At 38.9% G+C, this 20,416-nt stretch overlaps 2 protein-coding genes and 1 long non-coding RNA gene across 4 annotated transcripts in view; 1 reads left to right on the top strand and 2 right to left on the bottom strand.

Moving 5' to 3' along the window:
- The window catches only part of LOC118496018 (CD209 antigen-like protein C), a 331,629-nt gene that overhangs the window by 127,882 nt on the left and 183,331 nt on the right, over positions 1 to 20,416 (bottom strand). The window lies entirely within an intron of this gene.
- Positions 1 to 20,416, bottom strand: part of LOC116064743 (CD209 antigen-like protein C) — a 98,966-nt gene that overhangs the window by 5,941 nt on the left and 72,609 nt on the right. Inside the window, exons 1-3 of one of the 2 annotated variants that reach the window (XM_031318985.2) lie at positions 5,841 to 5,909; positions 3,725 to 3,802; positions 3,521 to 3,643 (exon numbers count right to left, since the gene is read on the bottom strand). In XM_031318985.2, the coding sequence (XP_031174845.1) occupies positions 3,521 to 3,643; positions 3,725 to 3,802; positions 5,841 to 5,907 (268 nt within the window). In that variant the 5' untranslated portion in view covers positions 5,908 to 5,909. Of the gene's footprint in view, positions 1 to 3,520; positions 3,644 to 3,724; positions 3,803 to 5,840; positions 5,910 to 17,028; positions 17,242 to 20,416 lie in introns of those variants that run through there. The other variant, XM_036006036.1, reaches the window with a different exon arrangement.
- LOC118496028 overlaps positions 19,235 to 20,416 on the top strand; it is a 112,701-nt gene continuing 111,519 nt past the window's right edge. Inside the window, exon 1 of the long non-coding RNA XR_004898488.1 lies at positions 19,235 to 19,287. This is a non-coding gene — a long non-coding RNA (uncharacterized LOC118496028). The remainder of the gene's footprint in view (positions 19,288 to 20,416) is intronic.

The following is a 20,416-nucleotide window of genomic DNA, read 5'->3' as shown; positions in this document are numbered from 1 at the left end:
GAAGCTATTTCCTGCCTGTCTCACCTTTAAGAATATTTCAACAAATCCCTTGAAAAGACTCAAACCAACCTCTGTATGTGGTGTGGACGCTGATGTGGGATTGACTCAAAAGCTACAGTGGCCATCTTTATTGTTATGAAGGAACACGTCACCCAGTGCTACAGTGTGGCTCACTGTGTCAGAGAGCTCCATTACAAAAGATATATGTGACTTTGATACACACACTGTATACTTGTTTGTGGACACATTCATTGTTGGTTTGGGTCTGATCATGGGATTTGTTGAAGAGAAAACATAGATCATCACTTGACTTAGGGCGCTATCACACCTATAGTTCGTGGACTCGGTGTGATTCATGGCTGAAGTTGCAACATTGTTGCATTTTTCATTTGGTTCGGTTTGCTTTCACACTGCCGGGGGCGGACTGGGACCAAAATTCAGCTCTGGCACTGTAGTCACACCAGCCCACATTACCATGCAGCCCCACCCACAGACACGTGCATTCACTAATTACATTTGTGTACAGATGGTGAAATTATATAAGCAGTACCTTATGTAACAGAGTTTTAAACATTTAATGTAAGTAACTGACAAACAATGCTTACTACTTTTTAAAGAGCACACTTTTATAACGAATGTACACATACTGTCTGTCTGTTTATGCCGTTTGTATGCTGTCAATGTCATTCTCTACAGTATGTTGTTCTTTGTTGTCACTGTCTGTTTGATTGTCCATGTTTCTCTCTGTTGACACTGTACTGTCTGTCTGGTTCTCCATCTTTTCATCTGTTTTAACTCTCTAACTCTGCAATTTAAATATGTTGTTATGGCTGTCTGTGATTATACTAAAGGGTTTTTCCTTGCTCAGAATTGGCCTTTGGGGGAACACATAAATCGGGGGGTCTGGTCTCCCCTAGGAAATGTTGAGGGTAAAAGACTTAAATTCCTGCATTCTGATACATTTTTGGGCACCAATATATGGTAAAAACGTCTATATTTATGGCACGGAAATCACAAAATAACAATTCAAAATACAAAATATAATGGAATATTATTATATTCAGTAGTCCAGTAAGGGGGCTTTCACATCTGGAACATGGGCCGGATACAACAACATTTGACCCCAAAGTCCAGTTGTTTAATTAGCATGAACAGAGCTTTATGGTAACTTTTATTTTCTCAAGGAGCACGTTTTGCTCCCAAGTTGAAAAATGTAGGATTGACTTACAGAGGCTACTGCTTTACTGCTAAATTGTAACACAATCATGTTATGGATACAAAACGTTGTGAAGACGTGGATTAATTGCAGAGTTTAACCTACATAGTGTAAAACTAAACACTACGTGAATGGGGCACAGCAGAAAGACGGAGCAGAACGATGCTGCTTGTTCAGGGTTGTCATGTGTACTCCTATAGGCCTACACTTTGCATCAGGTGTTAAAACCAACTGTACCAAAACACTGAATTAGACTACTATTTAACGCAACAACAAGACGTTTTTAACCGGTAATGAAACTGTCAATTGAATACTGATGCCGTCAGACAGCACTGCGGAAAGACAGCATTCAGAGCTCCGGCGAAGCTCTCTGCCCATCAGCAGCGGCTTCTCGCTGCTGCAGCCGGTCCCCCACAGTGTTGGGAGTAACGCGTTACAAAAGTAACGCAATTACAGAAATGTATTCCTTTTTGCTGTAACGCAGTAATATAACGCATTACTAATTAAATTTCGGTAATATTATACTCGTTACAATCTCAGTAACGCGAGTTACAACGCATTTTAACGCAACATTTAGTGGTGCATTGGTTTTTTTAAGAATTCACCAACACCGCAACACATTTCTTCACAGGAAAAAAAAAAAGCCGTATTATTTTCCTGTCGCTGTATTCGATGGTTGAGATGACTGCAGAGACAAATACATTTGCGAGATGGATATTATTTTCAGGAGTTATTACGCTGCGTTGAAGTGAGCTGTCCTGTTTCTGTTCCCGTGGTCAGAGCCAGAACCAGAGACAGTACGGACAGCATGTATGTCCCAACAGGTGACGGTACGGACAGCATGTATGTCCCAACAGGTGACGGTACGTCAGCGGCTGACAGATATAAACATGTCGGGAATTAATGTTGAGGCTTGCTACACGTAAATATCATTGCATTTTTATCAGCCATGGAGAATAACTCTGCCTGTAGTAGAATGGCTTCGAATGACGACCAAAAACGCTTGTTTTTTACTGTGACCATTTACTGTTCAATATGTTGCAGTTTTACAAATAAGAAAGTGAACAACTTGAGCCTGACGGACATGTTGCATCTCAGTAAGCTAGCAAGAGTAGGCTACACAACAGACAACTTCTGTGTAGCCTACTTCAAAATAAAAGCACTTCCTGTGATGGTTCGCAGTAAAACTAAATTAAATAAGGTTGTGTAGGCTACCTTTTCACAAATCAGCTGTAAATCAAGTACTGTAAATAATGTTAATAGTGAGTTTTAATCACACTATAATTGAACATTTCCTTTAGAGTGTTTTAACCAAAACAACATTAATTTCTTATTGAAGTACTATAAACAAACATTTTACAACAATGCCATACTTTTGAGTATTTTCATTTTCTCCTACTTGCCTATTATATGTTTTACTTATCTATTTTGTATAGCTTTAGTTACTTTGCATATTTATATTAATTATACAAAATATGAATAATCTATGATGTATTAAAGTGGATAAAGAGGAGACTTCATTGATCCGGTGGTGAAATTCACAAGCTAGCTGCCAAATCAAACTTCCCCTGTTATTTTGGTGAAAGTAACTCAAAAGTAATGCAAAAGTAGTGTAACGCATTACAATTCAGAGACACTAATATTGTAATATAACTAATTACTCTCAAATGACAGGAACTAGTAATCTATAATGTATTACATTTTGGAAGTAACTTGCCCAAAACTGGTCCCCCAGAGCAGCATGATCACCGGGAGAGTCCGGTACAGCCTGAACCCTGTAAACGGAGATCCCGTTTGAAGGTGACGTGCTTGATTTTGACTGAATGTCCCAATTTGAGTTAACTTCTGACTGGGTCGGTCGGCCCATCTCTAGACCAGAGTTGCCAGATGGCCAATCCGCCCCTGCACACTGCACTTTGTCAAACGCACCAAACACTGTAAACACACGTCACATAATTGAGGCGGTTGCTCGCATATTGTAGAGAATATCTCAAACTGGTGGGCCAGAGTTTGGTTGTTTGATCCACACCAGAGTCCAGATGAGCTTTTACACCGCCCCAAACCAATCGGACTATCAGACCAAACACTCCAGTGTTCGTTTTAAACCTTAACCTTTAATTCCTTTTATTCATACAATGCATGTGTGTATTTTCTCATTGGGGCTTCTGTCTCATTCTGAATGTGGCAAATTCATGACTGATATCAAATATTGGTTACAGATGATAACTAATACTGTTATTCTTTAAGGTTTGTCTCATGTCTAAGTGTGAGTTCATGCATGGACTGCCTGTTCAGTATACTTACGGTGGTAGACGACGACTGCTATGATACCCAACAGCAGAATGACACAAAGAATCCCCAAACAACAGGCCAGCTGCTGATACTGGCCACGTCTGTTGTTTCCTTTCTTGTCGAGCAAAACTCCTGCTGTGAATCAGAAAAGGATTTATTGCCAAGTAAGTAATAGTAGTAAAAATATTATAAAATTATTTTACATTAACAACTTACCATTTGTGTCAGCGGTTGGTTTGTTTGTTTCGCTTTGCACCTTCACTTCATCGTACACAGTTTCCTCCTCCTTTCTAGCTGAAAGGTTGAAGGACAATCTCATAGTAAATTAGTGTAGTGGTGAAATAAAGACTTGAAAGGCTTATTTGTTCATGTCAAAGTAACAAAAAATCCCTCCTGACGAGGATTGCTGATACGGAGGCCCTAAACGCCGTAAGTAATATTTTGTGCCCCCTTAAGGCCAAACGGCATCCTCAGAAACTCAGGAAGTCCAAACGGCATGATTACCGCTGTCTTGGGCATGGCCCATGGTATCCACGCATCATGTCCAGCTTGGAAAAACGGCTGGTCCCTGCCAAGTGAGCAAAGAAATCCTGAATATGTGGAACTGGGTATCGGTCGGGGGTCGTGGCGTTGTTGAGGCGACGAAAATCGTCACAGGGAGTCAAGTTGAGTCTGTTTACTCCCACTTTTTATCCACAGCTTACAGCTTCAGGTTACACTTTCAGGTTACAGAGCCAACACTCACAGTCTATCCATATCCTGAAACAGTGTCCCAGATTCTTTGAGACTATAGGGGCTCCGTGCTTTTGTCCTATAATGTAGTATGTTTCATAAGTCATAACATTTTTTTCACACAGGGAACTGTCAGCTAAAACCACAGATGTTGAAAGTGTCTCACACTTCCCAGACAAAAAGGGGAAACTCTGCCTTTTAAGGGGAAATACTTAAAACACTTTAAAACCGTCTCTTTATCTATCTGCCTCTGCTGATCCTCTGCATTCCAATAGACACACACACACACACACACACACACACACACACACACACACACACACACACACACACACACACACACACAGTAAATAAGGCCCTCCTATAAGGCCTCTCTATTGGCTGAGTAAACTCGATCCCCCAAATGACTTAATGTGATTGGTCGAGCCAGCTGTCAGTCAAGGCATTACTATCCAAGATAGCACCCAGCTAATACAAATACATCGTTTTTGGTACAAAAAGATGACTGAATAAAGTAAATAACTGTTCAATTGTGGATTTATCACTCTGGAATTATTGTGCAAAATCTCCGAAAAATCACTGTCTTCCCGGCCGGATTTCTAAACTTCTAGAAGGGCTACGAAGACACCGAAGGAATCTTTAGAAAGCTCTAGCTGTAGCTAACGAGATCAAGCTAAAAAACTAAACGATGGGTCCAAAAGTCGCCAAGCAAACACAATAACTGCAGTTAAACTACATTGAAATGAAATGGAAATGGGCCATTCCAGTGGATTAGTTGGTAGAAGGATTCAAGTTTGAGGACAGAGTCAATCTTAACAGTTGAACATTGTGCATGATTAGAATTGCATGTGTTTACTTGGTTTATTTAATAAGACATACGTTATAGACATAGTTATTATAAAACTACAAATATTACATTACATGTCATTTAGCTGACGCTTTTATCCAAAGTGACTTACAATATTTATATGTGATAAATGTCAGAGGTCGCACACTTCTGGAGGAACTATGGGTTAAGTGTCTTGCTCAGGGACACATTGGTTGATGTATCGCTATGTGAACTGAACCCAGATCTCCCACACCAAAGGCATGTGTCATATCCACTGTGCCATCACCACCCATTATGTTCTTCATTGGATAGTAAACAAACACAGTTATGCCATAATTACACACCATATACCTAAATTGTTGCCTTATTAGAAACCCCATATAATGGTGTAGGACTATTGGACCCAAAATATACTTAAGACACTATCATACCAAAACGTGCTCTAAGCAGAAAAAATAGATGTTGATACACTGTTAGACACTATTTTTCTTGATTATAGTAAAAAAAATTAAATACAATTCCATATCAGATCCTAAATAGTTAGACTCTATTCTACCCATACCACCAAAATTATGCAGCTATTTGGATTTACTATTCTGATCAGAACTGTATTTTCTATCCATTATTAGTGAAGAAAATACCAGCACAAGTAATCAACATTGCATATGATCACATGAACAAAGATACAGCATCTGATCCATAGCAACAGCATAAGTTCCAAGATATCTATTATTGATAAACTGTATTTAAAAAAAAAAATACTAAACTTACCTTGGGTTGGAGGATGTTTGTTACTTTTGAATACAACCGAAGCGTAGTTAACTTCCTCCTCCGCCATGGTTACAGGCCATCTGTTAGTCTGATAAGAACAACTTCTGTTTTTGGTTGAGAAAGGTTTTTGCAATCATGACTGGCTGAATATGATCTTCCAAACCATACACAGTGTTTTCTTTAGTACTTAACATGCTCTGTTAACTAATCAAGCCTTCTATTTGTTATGTATATCTTATATCTGTACTGTAACTAAAACCATAAAAACTTCACTGCTCAATGTAAGATCACTATCTAAGTCTTATCTAATCAATGACCTGATTACTAGTCATAAATTACACATATTGCATATTCACAAGCAATATTAATGAATGAACATCAATAAGTTCATTGTTCATCATACTGAGAATAAACATCCATCACTCATCCCCTATTACTCATGTCAGTTTACAGGAGCGTATCCCAGAATGCACTGCGTGAAAGGCAGAGGGAACATGTAAACTCTAAATGCAGCGAACACACTGAGGCCAGATCTGCTTCTGTCTCATCTTTGATTATATAATCTAATTGCACTTATACATTTAATCCAAGTGTCTGTTCTTTCAGACACCAACAGCTTTGAAAGTCTTCATAGTTTGATAGCCACTTGATATTATCATGCAGAGTCTGACTGCAGTGTTTAAACAGATAAAGCCTTCTTTTTGCAGATCCATTGTTTGTTTTTTTCATCACAGCTCACTGATCTCCATCATAGAAACGTACAGACTCTAGTTGCCTAAAATAAGTCTTGATACACAAATGTTTGATTATATCAGGGCTGTGAATTTTGCCATTTCAAAAGTATTTGCTGCCAATGTGTTGTCATGCTTTAAAAGCATCATGTATTATGAAAAATAATATTAAAACTATACAAAAGATGAGATGCTTACAGTATCTCACCAGCAGATAAGAAACATTTACCTTTTTAAAACAACAGAGCCTGTGTGAAGGCTGATAGGGAAATGATAAAGTTTACAGTGTACTAATTTCTCAGAAAAGTGTGTGGTTTTTAGTTCTGCTTTGAAGTTATGAAAGAGTTGTTCTTTGGTTAGCAGCTAATGTCTCAATTCTTCTCCTTTAATGGTGTTAACCCACACTGTGTGCTGCCACCAACCTTTCATCAACAGACAGTAACTTTTATCATAATCAAATAGATTTGATAAATTCTATCTGCTGAGATTGAAGACCCATTTGACAAACATAAAATTCTACTTTTCAAGTTCATTATTCATCTCACTGAGAACAAACATCCATCACTCCTCCCCTGTACCTGCTTATGTCTGTTTATAGGAGCTTATCCCAGCATGCAATGCGTGAAAGGCAGAAAGAAACAGATTCAACACACAAACACATTAACCTGACCTGCACGTGTTTGGACTGTGAGAGAAAACCCATGTGAACATGAGGGAACATCTAAACTCTAAAAGCAGCGAACACACTGAATATATCAGCCTGTTTTGGGTCACTATCAAACATCCATTGTAACCCACTAAACAAAGTCATATCAATGAGCAGTAAAATAAACAAAACGGACAGAAACAGCAATAACTGATCACAACAGAAGTACTAAAGGAACACAGATAGCCTCAGACACCACCCCCACACTGCACAGTTTTCTACCCTCAGGTCAGAGACACAGGTCACTCTCATTCAGGACTAACCCCTATTTCCACTGGACACCTTTGCGCTGCGTTCTGGATGCACTGCGTGCCCCCGCGAGCAATCACAGCCATTCAAGTCAATGCTAGATAAGTCCCCCCCCCGACGAGAGATTCCACTTGGGGGAGGTGGAAAAACATAATAGCCATCACAAATCTTTTTTATAAAGACAATGCCAGAAAAGAGAAGACATGGAGATTAAATGCAGGAGTGCCTGGAGTAGAAGGTAGATACTACCTTAATAAACACCTGATTGTTCTGTAAAGTATAAAGTAGACACAATATAATCTGTGAGTCAGGCAGCAAGACGCTCCGCTTCTGAGACGCTCCCGGTGTGGTATGACACGTTGTGGAGGACGGAACAAAACCACAGCGTAGCCGGAACGCAGCAAAGACAAGCTGAATAGAAAATTGGGGTAAGAGAGCCATGTTGAGTTTTGTGCCTGCATCTATCAGTTATAAACTCATGAATAGCTTATCTATTTATTCATTAATTTATATAGCCTATACATATCTAAAAAAAAAAATGTATTGCCTATTCTTCATTCTTTGTGTGTTGTGCTTTGCAAGTTTTTTACCTTTTGACTGCTGGACTGCAGGTATGTGATGTGTGTGGTATATTGTGCTGTGTTACTGAGTATGTGAACTGTACATAGCAAACTGTGAACCTTGTGACTGTACATAGGCATCATATACAGAGGGGATGGGGGGTTACAACCCCCCTCCCCCCAATAATCAAAACTGGCCAGTGCAACCAAAAATCTATCATAATTTTCATTACATAAATGAAGACATTTGCACCATAAATTGATGCAGAAAAATTCACCAGAATGCAGAACATTAAGTGCTCAAAATTTCAGTTTTGCTCAAAGGGGACATCTCAATCCCCCCAAATTTGAACCCAAAGTTACGCCCTTGTGACTGTGTGAATGTGAACTGTGTTGTGTTGTTGGGTATATGGATTGGACATGCACTGATGCTCTGCACAAATGAACTTCCTGATGGATAAATAAAGTTCATTGAATTGAATTGAAGACCAGATCTGCTTCTGTCTCATCTGGATTAAACATGTTACAACATCCTGAATAAGGTTGTTCCTTCTCTTAGATGATTAACACGTGCTGACATTTTCGAGAAAAAAAAGAGAAAAGCAACAATATCTGGCATACACTTTATTCAATGTAATGGACTAAAATATAAAACTGCTCCTAGATAGAAAGATAACACTTAACCATCAGCTGTACAAGTAAATATTGAAACAGACTCTGGAACATTCTGTTGAGAACAAGTGATGCACCGCCCTCTGTTGGCCAATCAGGAGCAACAAAATAAAATGTCATAGAAACAGGAAATATAAGCTTTGCCAAAGATCCTCTACTAAACATAGACTGTATATAAGAATGGACCAACAGATCCCGTTGCTCTGGACGGAGACCAGTGAAGGCCTTTAGAAGCACTTTTCCGGTGAGCGCTGAGCGTTACTGCGCAGCCTCCAACTGAGAGAGACGACGTAAATGTGACCTGAGCAACGTGTCTGAAAGTTGGAAGTCTTCTGGTAGCTGTGCCAAGAGAAATCTCAATCATTCCCAATCTTGCAGAGACGGAGAGCGTAGGTATATGTAAGGAGATAACATAGGCACAGGCTAATTATTGATCACTAAAATGATAGTTAACATTAGTAATTACACTTAAACAGCTAATGTAAGTCCAAACTGCCTGCGAGCTTCTCCTGTACTATACGGTAATTCCACTACTATGCGGCAGTAAGTTTTTACAAAAACGTTTACTAGGGAGCCATAACGTGAGGTACAAGGTAATGGAGCCTTTTATACATTGTCGTGTTTCTTTAGAAATAAACAATGGACAAATAAAGTCTTTAAACGCTTCAGATGTAAAGTTATTCGCTGTCAAAGTCACGTCAAAATGAATGGCAGTCAATGGAATGCTAACGTCGGGTGATCGCTTTGTAGCATCAAAATGGTGCCATAGGAGATTCGAGCTCTGAAGCGAAGCTTACCCCCTTGCTAACCGGTCTCTGGCATTGCATCTCTAACAACGAAGAAGAAAATCACATTTAAAGTTATTGATAATTAACAGTTTAGTGCACCTTCAGGCCAGTCACTGTATTTTCTTAAATGTTGGTGTCAGTAGTCAGACACACCATACCTCTATAATCCAATATCTGTGTGTCTGTTTTTTCAGACACACACATACAGCTTTGAAAGTTTTCATAATTATAAGCCAGTTGATATTATTATGCAGAATATGACTGCAGTGTTTAAACACATAAAGACTTCTTTTTGCAGATCCATCGTTTTCTGTCAGCACAGCTCACTGATCTCCATCCTACACCCTGGACAGAAACTGCACACTGACCGTCAAAGGGAGTTCCTATCCAGAAGCTGAGGGAAGAACAAGACCTTTAGATCAAGGCTGATACAAGTTTATGATTCAAAGTGTTAGGAATGTGTCTCTTACTCTACAGCCAGATCACTTCCATCAATCCACTTCCATCTCCCATTTTCAACTCTCAGGCCAATCCAGTATCCACTCTCATCTTGTTTACCCCAGCTGTAACCATTGATCATATCCTGACAAGAGGGAAACGGTTATCAGACAACATGATCTACAGTTCACTTTCACAATTTTGTCAAAAGTTCCCACAGATTTCTCATTACCTTTTCCTCTTGAATGTGTACAATAACAAAATCTGCGTTATATCCGCTGCAGTTTGCTCGAGCTTCTTCCCAGGTTTTCTGATTAGAAGGATCAGCATCATGAATCTCATAGCAGTTAGACTCGTTGAGTAACCAGTCCTCCTGACAAGCTTTACGCTGTCTCTCTGAACCTACAGACACCAACCATAAACAACTGCACTGTGATATTATTTCTATTGGTTATTGTTTGACTTAATTAATTGGATCCTAACAAACCGTTATTTTCTTTGGAGCAGTAATCATCAGTTGTCGTCATGTTTCGTATTTGTGTCTCCAGCTCCTGGTTTCGTGCCTTAAGCTGCTGGTTTTGGGATGTCAGCTGCTGGTTTTCTGCCCTCAGCTTGGCGTCATTTTCAGAAACGACAGAGGTAACTATAGCGACAGAGTGTTCGGCTTTGAGACTTTGTTTGAAGGTAAGAATTATATTATAGAAATACACAACGAAAGAATCAATTTACATGATCATTTTAGATATTAAATGATAGGTTGACATGTTATAAATATATCTTTAAACAATAGTCAGATGTCCATATGAACATTGATACTGGGTTTTCTTGTTCTGATCATTCCTCCAGTTCATACTGGAGAATAAGAGATCCCTTTCTAATGTACTTCCAATATAAGAGATAGGGGACAAAGTCCACAGTCCTACTTCTGTGATAAAACACATTCATAACTTTATCTGAAAGTAACATGAGGTTCAAGTAGTCTAAATATCTTCCAAAGTCATGTCTTCATCGTTGCACAGGAGCAGTATGAAGAGGAGGAAGGATAACACCAAGCAATAACTGTTTCTATGTACATATGGGCATCTGACAAAGTTGACAAAATGTGAACCTGTCCTTTAAATAAGGACTACCAACAACAAGCTAAGACAGTGGTACTCACAGTGGATACGAAGGCCCATGATGACTAACAGTATCAGCCAACACACTGCTATCAGTGGAAAAGACTGAGTGAAGAAGAGAGACCTCTGGTCTGAGAGAAAAATAAGAACTCAGTTAAATTTATGTTGATTTAAAGGTACATTGTGAAGAAATTTAATATTTGTGTTTTATTGCCAATGTGTGAACTTAAGAGACATTCCCCGAACCTAACAGCTATTATCAGCTAATTCATCCATGTGAAAATCCAAAGGATGTGACATTTATGCACACTTTAGAATGACTTGCCTCTCTTCAGTTTCCCTACAGGGCCAACAGTTACCAACAATGTTAGCTTGTTTGCTAACGCAGACGAATTACCAACTAGCTAACATAGGAAAATACTGTTTTGAGTGGACATCGTCAGCTAATTCATCCAGACTTCTGGGACTGAACTGGCTTTTAAATTGGCTAGCTTGGCATTTGCAAATTAATTCTTCAGCGTACGTTACGAACCAACCAATGCCAAAAACTAGCAGCATAGATAAGTTACAATTAGCTGCCTAACCATAGCTTTCTTGCTCGCTAACATTATCAGTAGCAAAATACTATCTAAGAGTCTGTGAAGGCTCTCAGTGATCCAGGTCATAGTTATCCAGGGAAGGGTTAAATCTTGAAAGCGTTTTGTCTTCAATCCGAAAGACTTCTTTAGTTCTGACTGAAGCCTCTGTGGGGTCGTTGTCAAGATGATTGATACAACTTTGTTCGTTGTAACTCCTGCCTGTTATAATGACAGCCTGTCGTTATGGTCATTGGAGACACCCGAGGCCAAGTCTGAACGACCATCGTTGGCATTCTCACGAGGCCAAATGTGACTGGACTGTAAGTGCGGGGATAAGTGGTTGTTGAAATAATTTGAACTTTGAACCAGCGCTCAGAGGCAATTCCGAGAGGTGCAGGATGCCAAGGGTAGCGCTCGGTCTAGTTTTGCAGCACCACTCTTCCTATAGGAAAACAATGAACGGCCAGCACAAGGCTTTTTTTTTACCGCGGATCATGTGTCGGTGGCTTTAGATGTTAAGTAAACTGCTGAGTCTTGACCTGAAGCGATGACCCTTGCGTCATTTAACCAATATACATGTCTGTGCATTCCTCACTGCATTGGACAGTTTATGCTTGATTGCTCCTCTTGTGTTTGGCTGTGTGGTCTGTATAGGGTGGACCAGTATCTGTCTTAGGAGTCCAGTCTATCGGAGTGGATTAGTTAGTTGGCTAGTTCGCCAAATTACTTCAACAGCTAACAAGATTGTTACTAACTTAAAAATGATGACAAACTGTGTTAATGTGTTTAGCCAACAATAAATGATGTAACAGTACAAAGTTGATGTTGTGGTTGTGGATATTTCTGTTGCCTGTCTGTATGTTTCTGTTTCCTGTATTTTCCATTGATTGTTTATTCTTAGGTTTCTGTGAGGATTGTAGGTTTCTGTTTTCCTGTTTTGATTGTGTTTTCTGAGGATTGTGTATATTTCTAGTTCCTGTTTTATTTTGATAGTCTGTTTTCTGTCTTGTCTTGTCTAGTTTTGCTTCCTGTGTTTTCCCATCTTTTCTGATTGTCCTGCCCCGCCCTGATGTGTTTCACCTGCTGTATCACCTGTCCCTTATTTGCTCGTTACCTCGTGTATTTAGCCTCTGTGTTCCCTTTGTCTCTTGTCAGATCGTTTTACGTCCTGTCAGTGTGTTTCAGTCAGTGTGCCTGTGTTTGGAATCTTCCCTGTGTTCTTTTGTTCCTGTGAGTTTTTCCCAGTCTCTGTGTTCCCATTTTTGAGATCCTGTTGTTGTTTTTTTCCATCATTCTGGACTTTAGTTTTTGCCTGCTTCCTTTAGGCACCTTGTGTTTGCCTACTCCTTTTTGGATCCCTTTGTTGGTTGGAACTCTGCCTTTTTGTTAATAAATCCTTGAGCTCAAACTTCTCCTGCCTGATCTCTGCTTTTGGGTCCTCTAATTCCCCGGCTCATGACAGTTCAGTCTTGTGTACGTCACGCCACGGTTTTGGCAGATGATGCCCAGGATGCTCGCTCATGTCGATTGAGTGCGAGCAACAGGATGTTGACTGCAGTTCAGTTAACAGCCAACTGTGTCATTAGTAACATGGACTTTCTGAAAATTTAACGTATTTCCTTTAATACAGTCAAAAGTGCTTTGAAAACATTAAGCTTTTAAACATTCACACCAAACTTCATCACAGACAAAAAGTGACATAAATAAAGATCTGTAAATATCTCATAAATGTGTGAAATGTACCTGGAGGAGCTGTCACTTTATCCACAGTGCATACTGGTGCATTAACATAGCTAGCTTCTTCCTCGATTTCCTCTGAAAGATCAACATCAAACAAATGTTTAGATACAGTTTTACGGCAAATACGTTGAGAAAATATGGATTTTATGATCTTTGTTAACATTGTAAAATCAGTTTCATTCAAAGCATCAAGATTATTCAACAATCCTAAAATCCTCCTTTTTAAAATACACTATTTGCTGTTTCCTTAAGTTGATACATTGTCAGCTTTTTCCATGATTTACTCTGAGACAAAATACATTAAATCATTCCCAATGTGTTGAGCTGAGTGGAAAACTCATAATGCAAAAGACAGAACTGGAGATGTATTTGGACATTTTAAAACCTGTTGGTGCTGTTGTGAAGCATCAAAAACATCTCACATTTGAAAACGCACAAAGAATGTAGACAACATCATGTTACATATAAATATCTAGTAGATAAGATGCAAACATATAAAAATTAGAATATTTTAAAGTACCAATTTCCTCCTGTGGTTTTCTGTTCATCCTGAACAAATGTTTAAAGTCCTGCTGCAGTCCTGTATGAGAGCTGTTAGGAGGCCGTCTGCTCCACTGTGATGGTCTGATTTGAGGTTGTGCCCTATTTTATTCACTTCATGGTTGTGATTGTCATTTTTTCTTTCAATCTGCTTGTCTCACACATCCTGTTCAATGATGTTGCAACTTCCTGAATTATGTTGTTCGTTCTACATTGGTGAAAATAGTTTCAATCAGCATTATGTAAGAAAAAGACAATAACAACAATGTGTCGCAGCGTTTTTATTCAATGTAATAAAACATGAATTTGCTTCTAGATAGCTAAATGGAAAACATTTTACACTTTAATATTCCTAACATGCTGAAGCAAAAAGCTCTGAGGACATTCTGTTGAGAACAAGTGATGCAGTGCCCCCATTTTGGCCAATGAGTAGCAACAATATATGTTAATGATACATAGGAAACAGGAGACTGAGCAGTCTGTCTGTCCCTGTCATCAATCTGCTGATATACAAATTATAATCATCACATCTCTAACAAAGCAGAACAAAAGCTCATTCAACAGGTATCAATGATAACAGTGCCCCTTCAGTCTAGTCACTGTATGTTTCACAGACTTACATTAGCATACCTATATAATCAAATATCTAAATGTATTCAAATCTAAGTGTCTGTTTTTATTCCGAGACACACAAACAGCTTTACAAAATAATTCACTGTAAATATTTATTTTCCATTTTTCTATAAAAGTCATGTCCTGTTCCTTTTTCATTAAAAAAAAAAAAAAAAACGTTTAAATTGTGAAGTAGAAGACTTAACAGTTTGATATTTATAAGCCAGTTGATATTATCATGCAGAGTCTGACTGCAGTGTTTAAACAGATAAAGCCTTCTTTTTACAGATCCATTGTTTTTTCTCAGTACAGTTCACTGATCTCCATCCTACGTTCTGGACAGACATTCCACACTGACCATCAGTAGCAGTAGGAGGAGGTTGTGGTGTCCAGTAGCTGAGGGAAGAACATGATGTTTAGATCAAGGCTGATAGATTTTATGATTCAAAGTGTTTAGGAATGTGTCTCTTACCTTTCAGTCAGATTACTTCCATCAATCCACTTCCATCTCCCACCTTCAGCTCTCAGGCCAAACCAGTATCCATCAGTTCCTGAACTACCCACGCTGTATGTATTGAGTGCAGTCTGACAACAGAGAAACAGTTATCAGATATTTAAACACTATAACTTAATAATCATACAGTGATCTACAGACTCACAGTGTTCAAACCTGGAGAAAATACATTTCAATTTAAAAATTATATTAATATAATTAATAAATAATATATATTAACTATGGAGGAAATATTTATTCATAATTCAAATTGAAAGTCCAAAGAGAAAACAAAGCGAGATCAAATTAAAAATATTATTTTTTTTTTTTTAATTTTCCATTGATCAAATTAAAAAATATTATTATTTTTTTAAATTTTCCATTTGGCTTTTCCATTTGAATTTAATATTTGGCTTTTGAATTTCAATTTAACATTGGCTTTTAATTTGGATTTAATATTTGGCTTTTCGATTTCAATTTAACATTGGATTTTCATTTGGATTTAATATTTGGCTTTTGAATTTCCATTTAACATTAGCTTTTCATTTCGACTTGACACATGTCAATGTAAATGAGGAGGCGTGGCCCAAAGGCTGGTGGGAGGGTCTGAAACGAAAAGGGTGCAGAGGCACCTTATGAACAGCAGGGGGAGCTGACTGCTGGGGAGCTCACTGTTGAGGAGCATCTGTCTGCAGCTTAGCCACCAGGCTGGCTTATCCTCTTATTTCACATGATAGAAACTGATGATGTAGGCTAAACACAAACCACATTTCATGCAACAACAGTGAAGTTTTCATGTAGTTACTATAATTGGGCCCGTGTTAGTGAGGACTAGATTAGGACTGTATTTAAAGCTGAATTTGGTTTCCAACTTCGCCCCAGGTGTGTCTGTTTTAAAACACGGACGGAGACAACTTCTCTCTTTTCATGTTTTATTTAATTAAGCAACAGTACAAACATGGGTGTGGGTAGCTCTGCTACGTGTGTTTGTGTGTTGTTAGATCTCGAGGACACACACACACACACACACAATCTCAACCAGGTAGTCATCGTCCGAACTGCGACCTCTCCTTTTTCTTTCTCTCACTTTTTTCTCTGGGTGGTGCGCGCAGTGTGAGGTGCGTGTCCGAGCTATTCTCCGACACGTACTCACAACAATCACTCCTGATTGACGGCCTTTTGTACAGCCAGTGTACTTTTTCGTTCATTTGATTTCCGATTTTGAAACGATATCCAAATTTGAAAAATGGGTCATTTTAAACCTTTAAACCTTTGGGCCACGCCTCCTCATTTACATTGACCTGTGTCAAGTCCAAATGAAAAGCCAATGTTAAATGGAAATTCAAAAGCCAAATATTAAATCCAAATGAAAATCCAATGTTAAATTGAAATCGAAAAGCCAAATATTAAATCCAAATTAAAAGCCAATGTTAAATTGAAATTCAAAAGCCAAATATTAAATCCAAATGGAAAAGCCAAATGGAAAATTAAAAAAAATAATAATATTTTTAATTTGATCAATGGAAAATTTAAAAAAAATAATAAAATTTTTAATTTGATCTCGCTTTGTTTTCTCTTTGGACTTTCAATTTCTCTTTGGACTTTCAATTTGAATTATGAATAAATATTTCCTCCATATTTAACTGTTTTGCCAGTCAAATCAAATTCAAATCCCCCCCCCATAAAAATGTCTACAGTTTTCTCATTACCTTTTCCTCTTGACTATGTACAACAATCAAATCTGAACCCTTTCCTCTGCAGTCTTGTCGAGCTTCTTCCCAGGTTTTCCGATTAAGAGTACCAGCGTTATGATACACATAGCAGTTAGACCCACTGAGTATCCAGCCATTCTGACAACCTTTACACTGTCTCACTGAAACAACAGAGACCAACCAATATACAACATTACTGCATTGTGATGTTAATATTATTATTGGATCTAATTAATAGTATCTGAACATACCGTTATTTGTTTTGGGGCAGTAGGCATCAATGGTCCACTGAGCTCGACTGACGTTGAGTTTATTCCAGGTTGTCTCCATGTCTTGTATTCGTTCTGTTAAGTTCTTCCTCTGTGTCTCCAGCTCCTGGTTTCGTGAGTTCAGCTGCAGGTTTTGTGTTGTCAGGTTCTGGACGTCTGCAGTCAGGTTTGCGATCTTACTTTCTAAGACAGTATAGTTTTGTGTCAGGTTGCCCAACTGGACTGTCAGACTGTTGTTGTCCCTCCTCAACTTTTCATTGTCTAAGCTGAGTTTGTTGTTGAGGTTTGTCAGGTTGCCCAGCTGGACTGTCAGATTGTTGTTGTCCCTCATCGTCTTTTCAATGTCTAAACTGAGTTTGTTGTTGAGGTTTGTCAGGTTGCCCAGCTGGACTGTCAGATTGTTGTTGTCCCTCATCGTCTTTTCAATGTCTAAGCTGAGTTTGTTGTTGAGGTTTGTCAGGTTGCCCAGCTGGACTGTCAGATTGTTGATGTCCCTCATCGTCTTTTCATTGTCTAAGCGGAGTTTGTTGTTGAGGTTTGTCAGGTTGCGATTGGCAGCCATCAGCTCACTTTCATCACTCTGATGACTTAATGTAGCAACTGCAAAATGAAAATTAGCTTCTTAATTATAGTGATAAAGCAATATTTGTTGTTGTTGTCAAATCATTTTCACCTTTGGAAACCATTTCCTGTCTCACTCTAGATTTGCCAGCCTTTTAGAAGATTTCAACAAGTCCCTTGAAAAGACCTAAACCAACTCTAAGGGTTCTATTTTAACGATCGAAGCGCACAGCGCGAAGCGCCTGGCTCAGGTGCGTTTAGGGCGTGTCCAACTCCACTTTGCTAGTTTGACGGCGGAAAAAAGGGTCCGTGCGCCGGGCGCATGGTTCAAAAGGTTTTAACTAGTGTCTTCATTAAGTCTTTTGGGCGTAACATGCCATAAACCAATCAGAGTGTCATCTCCCATTCCCTTTAAAAGCCAGGCATGTTTGTACCTTGGCGCATTGCTATTATGATGGCGGATTTGCACCGTGATATTTTTATTTGTAATCTTTTGCATGTTTGAGTGCTGCTGCACTTCCCTGTGTATGTAACAAGCATAGTGTGGCTTTTCGTGTCGGTATCCGACACTGAGAACGGGTTGATATATCAGGCTTTGATACACACACTACTGTATTGTTAGTAGACACATTTATTGTTGGTTTGGGTCTGATCATGGGATTTGTTGACAAGAAAAAAAATATAGAATATGACTTAACATTAAATTCCTTTTATGCATACAGTGCATGTGTATTTTTTCATTGGGGCCTCTGTTTTATTCTGAATGTGGCAAATTCCAACCTGATCTCACAGAATTCTGTGAAATGAACACGGCTCCTTAACTCAAAATCTGTGGCCATGTCACGGAATTGCCGAAAATTCCCTGATGGGCCCATGGAATAATTCCGTGAAATGAACACTGCCCCTTAAGTTAAGGAAAAGGTTGTAGGTGGGCAGGACAAAAACAGTTTGCGTTTAGGAAAAGAAGAACAGGACGGCCGTATACAGCGGACGGGTTGATATTAGGAAAAGAACAACGGGTTGGGTTTAGGAAAAGAACAACGGGACGGTTGGTTTAGGAATCCTGACATGCAGGACACGGTCCCCGGTCTCCTGGGTGAAAGTCCTGTGTTGTTTGTCCCATCCACCACCCCAACCAACCTCCTTAAGCGGATTTTAGGGCTTTCATACTACTCGCTACTGTTGTCGCTCTTAATGCTACGTCATCTTCTCACTGACTTTACTTTGGCATTGTTGATCATTTCACAGAATTCTGTGAGACCAGGCTGCAAATTCATGACTTATATCAAATATTGGTTACAGACAAAAACTAATACTGTTATTCTTTAAGGTTTGTCTCATGTCTAAGTGTGAGTTCATGCATGGACTGCCTGTTCAGTATACATACAGTGGTAGACGACGATGACTGCTATGATGCCCAACAGCAGAATGACACAAAGAATCCCCAAACAACAGGCCAGCCGCTGATACTGGAGAAGTTTGTTGTTTGCTTTCTTTTCTAACAAGGATCCTGCTGAGAATAAGAAAAGGATTTATTGCCAAATAAGTAACAGTAGTACATTTTTATTATTTTTTTTGTTATTTTGTAACTTACTGTTTGTTTCAGCAGTTTCTTCAGTTTCTTCTTTTTTACTCTGCCCCTTCACTTCATCGTACACGGTTTCCTCCTCCTTTCTAGCTGTAAGGTTGAAGGCTTTTTTTAAATACCATAGTCTGGGTGAATACTCAATTCTGATTGGCTGCAGGGTGTCCATAAAAAGTGTTATAGGAGACCTACTAAAGGAGTTCCGGTGAAACTGACTGTTTACTGTTCTAAATGAATGTGCTACATTAAAACAAAAAGGAAATGTGAATCTGTTCATTTTAACACTGTGAGGTGCTTCAGTGCCCCTCTGAACACCACAGGATGGAGCTAATACACAAGCTGCAAGAAGTAAGTTTTTTTGTGCCCCTCTGAACTGACTTTGTTTCACAGTGAATAACGTTATCTCACATCCCGTTCGCTGTTCATGTTGCTACTTCAGGCTGCAGCAGACAGTAACGTTACACATCGCAGATAAAATTGTTCGTAAAAGTCGTATTGTTTTGGGGTTAATGACATGGCTGATAGCTAGCTTGTCTTGTTCAACATACTGTCAAATTATTTTTACTGACTGCCAACTGTACACAATGTTATTGACTTTGGATCTTGCTAGCATAGTGTTAGCTTTCTGGCTCGTAGCTAAGCTGAAGGGTTCTACAAGCTGAGCGGACTATAAATATCTCCCGTTGCTAAGGGTGGCAAGTCGTATCTATGGTCCTTCCTGTTTACTGGAGGAGTGAACAACATTTGCATTGCATAAGAACCTTATAGGATGGGAATGATTGTTCCAGGTATTAGTTCAACCCTCAGGCGTAACCAGGGAAACTGAGTTATTGTTTAGAAAAACTTTAGATTTTGATTGTAAAACTAATTAAAATATAAACTACTGTTTTAAAAATATGTTATTTTGCAAGTGACCATGGTATAAGCGGGTTAATGCCCTTCGAGGTGTCCATTGTCAGGTATTAATGGACTTCGGCGTGAATCGCCTCGCCGTCGTCCATTAATACCTGACAATGGACACCTCGTTGGGCATTAACCCTTAAATGTCAAAGTAACAAAAAAATCCCTCCTGATGAGGGTCGCTTTAGATACGGAGGCCCTAAAGCGCCGTAAGTAATATTTTTTTGTCTTGTAAGCACAAGATAACTTGTGGGAACAAGTTAATTATCTAGGTGATATTTTTTTTTTATCTTGTGCAAACAAGATTAAAATAAAAATGAAATT

Source organism: Sander lucioperca, chromosome 10 (genome assembly GCF_008315115.2).
Source record: "Sander lucioperca isolate FBNREF2018 chromosome 10, SLUC_FBN_1.2, whole genome shotgun sequence".
Lineage (NCBI taxonomy): Eukaryota > Metazoa > Chordata > Actinopteri > Perciformes > Percidae > Sander > Sander lucioperca.
This window is presented reverse-complemented; position numbering and strand designations above follow the sequence as displayed.